This window comes from Ciconia boyciana, chromosome 27 (assembly GCF_034638445.1).
Source record: "Ciconia boyciana chromosome 27, ASM3463844v1, whole genome shotgun sequence".
NCBI lineage: Eukaryota > Metazoa > Chordata > Aves > Ciconiiformes > Ciconiidae > Ciconia > Ciconia boyciana.
The window spans coordinates 2345700-2352635 of record NC_132960.1 but is presented as its reverse complement, the minus strand read 5'-3'; the positions used below and the strand labels follow the sequence as shown (position 1 = coordinate 2352635).

The window sequence follows — 6936 nt, the reverse complement described above, 5'->3', positions numbered from 1 at the left end:
AGGCGGGTAAACTTTGATAATTGCTTTATGGGAGAAACTTGGGGGAGAAAAATCAGATTATATATGTTTTATTCCTCCCTGTTGTGCTGGGAAATGGAGCTGCCGGGACCAGGGGTGTATGCGGGGCTGTGGGAGCCGTGTTCGCCTTCCCCAGCGCCAGAGGGTTGGAGCACGATTTGTGTTTGCCACCATGAGTGAGTGACGAGTTTATTGAAGCATCTTAATTCTGAATTTTTAACACTAAAGTGGTGCCCTAGGGACTCTACCCGGATCGCTTGCTCTTAGCTCATTGCAACATCCCGCTGCAACACTTGGGGAACCGCTTTTCTGTTTAAAAAGCCCACGAAATACCTAAACCAACCCAAAATTTACCTCGAGGAAACCCTCTGCTTCAGGAAAACTGCTTTTTTGCTGAGGCAGCGGGTGCCCTCGGGGTGTGGAGGTGCTGCCTGGCTTCCCGGGGGTGCGAGCTACAACGGGGAGCGCTTGTTTCGGAGGTTCCCCGGAGCGACATGGGGACACGCTCCAGGGCGGGGGAAGCCGTGCCAGCGGTCGCCTCTTAGATGTTGGATTCGAGCGAGATCCTCTTGTGCGTGATGTGCTCCAGGTGGGCTTTCTCCGAGGTGTCCAGCTCGATGTTGTACTTGGCCAGGATTTTTAGGATGGGACGAAGCTTCAGCCACCACTGCTCCTTGGGGATGCGGTGTCTGGGTGAGAGAGAGAGGGCGGCGTGATGGTCCCGGATAGAAACAATGCTGCATTGCCTGCCTGTATTTATCCTTCCTGGGGCCGGGGCATGGTCTCGGGGGTGGGGGGGGGGGAAAGGGGGACACCTACTCGAAGTCCGTCTGCTCCTTGAGCTCGGTGATGGGCTGGAAGACGAGGCTGCGCTTGCGCATGCCCAGCAGACAAGCCGAGTCGGCCGTGTTGGCGAAGATCCGACCTGCCAGGGGAGGCGGGGAGCAGGCTCAGCGTTTTGGACCCTCTGGGAGGGGGGAGTACCCCTGAGCACCCCCCAAAATCCGCAGGGGAGCCCTGAGGCCTTTGCATTGAAATATCGGAGCACGCGTGCGTGTTGGGAAAGAGCCGGGCGGTTGCTTTCAGCAATGTCCCCCCTGCAGCTGTGGGGAAGGGTAGGGGGCTTTGGAAACAAGGCAGAGAAACCCCCCCTGGAGTGGCACCCACCATGCCGGGAGCATTCCTTGATCTTCCCGGTGATCCAGGCCACTGCCTTGGCACCCATTTTGGTGCCGAAGTTCCTGTCGAAGGGGGTCGGGGTGCCGCCCTGCGCCGGAAAAGCCGCCGGGTGAATGGAGGCGAGGGTAAAGCCCCGGGCGAGGGTCTCCCAACCCACAGCCCCTTCCCTGGGGGGCTGTGTTCCCGCTGCCCGGGGGGGTCTGTACCTGCTGCATGTGCCCCAGCACATTTTTCCGGCAGTCGAAGATGCCCTTCCCTTCCTCTGAGTAGAGGTTGTAGATGAAGTCGGTGGTGTAGTTCTCGTTGCATCGCTCGTTCCTGCGCCAGGCGAGGGAGATGGGCTCGTGGGGGATGGCACGAGCGCAGCAGGTCTCAGCCGCCCCCCCCCATCCCATCCCACCCCAGGGACGTACCTGAGCACCAGCCCCCTCTTCACCGTCGTCTTCATCTTCTCAGTTAAATGCTCCACGTTGACCTATGCGGAGCACGAAACGGGCGTTGGGGAGGCTTGGCAGCAGGAATAAACGTGGCCCCCACCACCCCAGGACTGCGGCGATGCCCGGAGTGGGGGAACACGGAGCGCGTGGGGGTCCCCAACCTGCAGGTCGCGGATGTTGAAGTGCTCCTCGTAGATGTAGGCGGCATCAGCGCCGCCCGCCAGCCCCGCCATGGTGGCCAAGTAGCCGCAGAAGCCACCCATGGTCTCGATGATGAAGACGCGGCGCTTGGTCCCGGCCGCCGACTGCTTGATGCGGTCACAGGTCTGCGGAGGTGGAAGAATTGGGGTGGAAAAAAGGGATTTAGGTTAACGGGTTTTGCTGCTGTTAAATGGGGAGGGGACCGGGGGGTGCGGGGCCGCACCGTGGTGATGGTGTTGAGCGCGGTGTCGGCGCCGATGCTGAAGTCGGAGCCGGGGACGTTGTTGGAGACGGTGGCGGGGATGATGCAGAGCGGGATGCAGAGCTCCTCGTACTTGGCCCTCCCCTCCATCAGCTCCAGGCTGCCCGTGAAAGCCTGCGGGCGGCGAGGCAGAGGGTGTCGGCGCGGGCACGGTGTCGGCGCGGGCACGGTGCCGGCAGCTGCCCACCCCCCCCGCCGCCACCGCTTCCCCGCTCACCTCGAAGCCACCGATGATGATCAGCCCGTGGATGCCGAAGTTGCTGATGTTGGCGCTGATTTCCTCAAAGTATTTCTTGGGCAAGGTCCTGGGAGGGTGAAACCGCCCCGGCTGAGCCCGCCTGGGTGGGGGGCTTCACCTGGGGACCCCCCCGGGATCCCCCTGGGAGGAGCATTACCTCTTCGTCCCCAATTTGGATCCTCCCAGCCCCGTCCAGCCGCCGACCCTCTCCCAGCTGATCTCTTCCACCTGGGGGGGGGGAATGCAGCAAGTTGGGGGGTGGAAGAAGGATTTTGGGGTGCACCGGCCTCGCCTTGACCATATTGGATCGATACTGGGGTAACCCGGTGCTCCCCGGGATGAGAGCGGGATGAACCACAGCGGGGCTGGGGTGAGGAAGGGGCTCGAGCGTCCCCATCCCAGGGGATCCCCCTTCCCTATGGGGCTGTGGCTGCCGCTTTTTGGGGCCGTACCCCACCCCGTGCACCCCCCTTTTCCCCGGGGATCGCACCTTCCCGTAGGCGAGCCCTTCAAAGCCGTCGTGCACCGCCAGCATCCGGTGCCCGTGAATGAGGCCGATCCGCACCGTCGACCTGACGGCTGCGTTCATGCCGGCGGCCGGGGCACCCACGTTGAGCACGGCCAGCGTGTGGCCGCTCTGCGGGGAGGAAGGAGCCGACATTGGGGGGATTGTGGGGTTCGGGGGGGGGGGGGAGGTCCCCGTCACCCCCTCCCCGCTTCCGTACCTTGGTGGAGGGGGGGCGGATGTGTGCCAGCAGCTTGTACACGTTCCAGTTGTTTTGGAAACTCCTGCAAAGGGGGGGAACGCGGGTGTGGGAGCCCCGGGGGTGGCCGGGGCCCCGGGTCCCCGCCGGGGACGGGGTGCGGACGCTCACCGGCCCCGCAGCTTGAGGGCTTCATCGAAGCGCCCCTCGTTCATCGCCGTCGTCACGTCTTTGGTCTGCGGGGAGCAAAGATGGGGGGGTTTGCACCGCGCCGGGTGGGTTTGCATCGCACCCGCCGGTTTTGCACCGCGCCGGCCGGGTTTGCATCGCACTGGATGTGTTTGCACCGCGCTTGCCGGGTTTGCACCGCATTGGATGCGTTCGCACTGCACCGGCTGGGCTTGCGTCGCGCCGGGTGGGTTTGCATCGCACCCACCGGGTTTGCACTGCGCCGGCTGGGTTTGCATCGCACCCACCGGGTTTGCGCCGCGCCGGCCGGGTTTACATTGCATCAGGTGGGTTTGCGTCGCACCGCGTGGCTTTGCATTGCACCCGCCAGGTTTGCAACCGCGCCGGCCAGGTTTGCACTGCGCTGCATGAGTTTGCACCGCACCCGGCTGGGTTTGCATCGCGCTGGATGTGTTTGCACCGCGCTTGCCGGGTTTGCACCGCATTGGATGCGTTCGCGCTGCACCGGCTGGGCTTGCGTCGCGCCGGGTGGGTTTGCATCGCGCCCGGCCGGGCTTGCATCACGCCGCGTGACTTTGCATCACACCGGATGGGTTTGCATCGCACCAGCTGGGTTTGCTTTAAATTGGATGCGTTTGCATCGCGCCGCACAGCTTCGCATCGTGCCGGCTGGCTTTGCATCGCCCCCGTCCGCAGGGAGCCCAGGGGGTGCTCCTGGGGGTCCCGTCCCCCCCCACTCACCACCTGGACGCACTCCATGAGGGGCAGGCGCACGGCTTGATTGCCCGAGAGGCTGACGACGCAGGCGGGGGTGTCGGGGGTCCCCTCCAGCAGAGCCATGACGGCTTCAACACCCATCCGGCTGCCCTGCGGGGACAGGGACGGGGACGTTACCCCACCCCGGCCCCGGGACCCCTTCTCCCACGGGGCCGGGGTGAGAGGGAGCTGCCTACCAGGATGCGGTCGAAGGCGGAGGGCGTCCCGCCGCGCTGGACGTGGCCCAGGATGGTGACCCGGGTGTCGTATCCCAAACGCTTCACCACCAGCTGCAAGACAGGGATGCGCCTGGATCCAGCCCCGCAGCGGGGCCGGGAAAGGGCTGGAAAAAAAAAAAAAAAAAAAAAAAAGGGGGTTCCCCTCCCCTCCCCGCTCACGGTTTTGATGTCGTCGGAGGTGATGGCCTTGCCGTGCTTGTCGATAGCGCCCTCGGCCACGATGATGATGTTCAGCCTCGAGCCGCCCAGGCGGGTCTGAGGGGGGGAGATGGGGGGTGACGATAGGGACGGGGATGGGGACGGGGACGAGGCGCCCGCTGGAGCCCGTCCTACCTCCGTCAGCCGCCGGCACAAGTGGTCTTCCCAGTCGTCCTCGGGGGGGGACTCGGGGATGAAGACCCAGTCGGCACCGCAGGCCAGGGCGGTGATGAGCGCCAGGTAGCTGGAATCGGGTAAAAAAGAGGCTGTTGAGGGTTTTTTCCACGCTTTCTTTATCGGGAGCCGGATCCGGGTGGCAGCGTGGGGACGTACCCGCAGTGGCGACCCATCACTTCCAGCACGAAGGTCCGCTGGTGGCTGCGGGAGACACGAGTTTCACCCCACGACAAGCCTGAGTGGGGCCTGGACACCTGGGTCCCCCCCCGGCGTGGGGGACACGGGGGGGTCCCCGTCACCTCTGGGCCGTGGTGGTGATGGCATCCACGATCTCCATGATACGGTGCAGCGCCGAATCGGTGCCGATGGTCATGTCGGTGCCGCAGAAGTCGTTGTCGATGGAGCCCACCATGCCAACGATGTTCAGGTGACTCGACTTCTTCGCCTCCTCCGCCGTGATCCCCCCTGCCGCAGGGTGGGACACCCCCTTTTCCCTCTGTGTCCCCCCCAAAACATCCCCACGGGGCCAAACACCGGCACAAACCTCCGGCGTGGGGAGAAATCCCCACCTTTTTGTGTATGACCCCCTGATTTTGGTGCAGACCCCCCCGGATTTTGGTACAAAACCCCCTTTTCACCCTGCAGATGAAATTTGGGGGGGTCCCGTGGGACACACACACACACCCACCCACACACACACACACACGTACCCACTTTCACCAGCTCGGCCAAGAGGCTGCTCCACTCGGCCCGGAAGGTGTCGGCGCCGGTGAGGCTGCCGTCACCGCCGATGACGCAGAGGTTGGTGATGCCGCGTTTCACCAGGTTACGGGCGGCTTTCAGGCGTCCCTCCCGCGTCCGAAAATCCTGGCACCGGGCGCTGCCGATGACCGTGCCCCCCTGCGGGACCCCCACATGGGTGCTGCGTCACCCCCAGCACCCCCGTGTCCGTCCGTCCATCCCTCCTCCCCGCCATCCCGGCTCCGGTTTCGGGTTATTTTCAGGCTTGACCCCGGCACCGCGGCGTAGGGTTACACCGTATCCCCCCCGCTACCCCCGCCATCGGTGCACCGAGCTGGCCGGGCTCAGCCACCGCTCACCAACTGTAGCATCATGGAGACGCTCTCCCACGTGGCCTCCTTGATGTTGTCCCCACCGTCCACCAGCCCCTGGTAGCCCTGAAAGTGGGGGGACACAACCTGACGTTGAAACGACCCCCTCACCCCCCCCCAAATTTTTTTTTGGGGGGGAGGGGGCTGGGAATATTGGGGCGGGGGGGGGTCAGCACCGACCTCATGCACGAAGTAGACCTTGGCGCCGGTGTAGATGCCCACCCGCACCACGGCACGGACGGCCGCGTTCATGCCTGGGGGAGGAGGATGGTGTCACCCCGAGACCCCCCCCCAGGGACCCCTGAAAGCCATCGTTTCCCCCCGCCTTGCACAGCGCCGGGCTCAGCCCCCCCCAACTCCCTCCCCAGCGCGGATCCGGCCCCGCAGCTGCCCGGGTTATTTTTGCCCCGGTGACATTTAGCGGTGGCGCGTCCCGCCGCGTGACACCGGGTGACAAGTGCGGTGGCGGGGGGGAGCGGAGCGGGGACCCCGCCGGCTGGATGAGCCCCCCCTCCCCCCCCCCGCCTTTCAACTGGGGCCACCCAGGGGGAGGACAAGATTCGGGCTGAATCCCTGCGGTTTTGGGCAACCCCAACGCTTCTCCGGCGTTGGCTTCGTGCCGGAGCGCTGCCGCCGTTCCTGTAAGCCCCCCCAAATTTTGGCATGGGGTACGTACACCCAGATCCCCCCCCCGCACCCCAAAACTCCCCTTAACTCTGCGCCGCGGCTTTCCTCACCCCACCGTCCCCCCAAGGTCACCCCCAAAACCGCGACGTGGAGAAAACCACTCGAGCAACTCAACCGGCCGCAGGATCTGGCCGCCAAAGTCCCGTTTTCACCTCGTTTCTCCCCAAAATGGGGCTCAGCCCCCATGCAACCGCTGGCTTTCGGGGTCACCGGGGTGTCCCTTACCCTGGGCGTCCCCCCCGGAGGTGAGGACGGCGATGGCTTTGCCAGCCCCCAGGGTCTCGGCGTGGCCGTGTCCCAGCGGCGTCTGCGCCATCTTCTTGGCTGGAAAAAGAGGAAAATTGGGCAAAAAAGGGTGGGAAGGGCGGTGAGGTGCCCCCCGTCCCGCTGGCACCCGCGGACTGGCACCCGCCGCCCCGCCGGCCCCTACATGGGGCCCCGGAGGGAGGGACGGCCCCGCTGGGGGGGTGTCCCCTCCCCGGCACGGGGGGGCAGGGGGGGCACGGTCCTGCGGGGACTGGTCTGCCCTCCCTACTGGT

General features: G+C 65.1%; 1 protein-coding gene across 1 annotated transcript; it reads right to left on the bottom strand.

Annotated features, from left to right (window-relative positions):
- Positions 1-210: 210 nt before the first annotated feature.
- On the bottom strand, positions 211-6721 carry PFKM (phosphofructokinase, muscle). The gene is made up of 22 exons (XM_072847519.1): positions 6623-6721; positions 5891-5964; positions 5699-5776; positions 5309-5498; positions 4898-5063; positions 4755-4799; positions 4557-4665; positions 4383-4478; positions 4182-4274; positions 3970-4095; positions 3211-3275; positions 3061-3124; positions 2826-2972; positions 2493-2563; positions 2315-2402; positions 2059-2211; positions 1796-1960; positions 1611-1672; positions 1404-1515; positions 1186-1285; positions 838-943; positions 211-707 (listed from the first exon to the last, which is right to left on the bottom strand). Exons 1-22 carry the CDS (start codon positions 6711-6713, stop codon positions 560-562), a joined length of 2349 nt encoding a protein of 782 aa, XP_072703620.1. The 5' UTR covers positions 6714-6721; the 3' UTR covers positions 211-559.
- Positions 6722-6936: the final 215 nt, after the last annotated feature.

What these genes read in the sequence shown, in the direction of transcription:
- PFKM (XM_072847519.1), bottom strand. Translation starts at nt 6,713, where the DNA reads ATGGCGCAGACGCCGCTGGGACACGGCCACGCCGAGACCCTGGGGGCT. An exon ending in TCTCCATGATGCTACAGTTG is followed by an intron (nt 5,499 to 5,698) that starts GTGAGCGGTGGC and finishes GGGGTCCCGCAG; the next exon opens with GGGGGCACGGTCATCGGCAG. An exon ending in TCCGCCCCCCCTCCACCAAG is followed by an intron (nt 2,973 to 3,060) that starts GTACGGAAGCGG and finishes TCCTCCCCGCAG; the next exon opens with AGCGGCCACACGCTGGCCGT.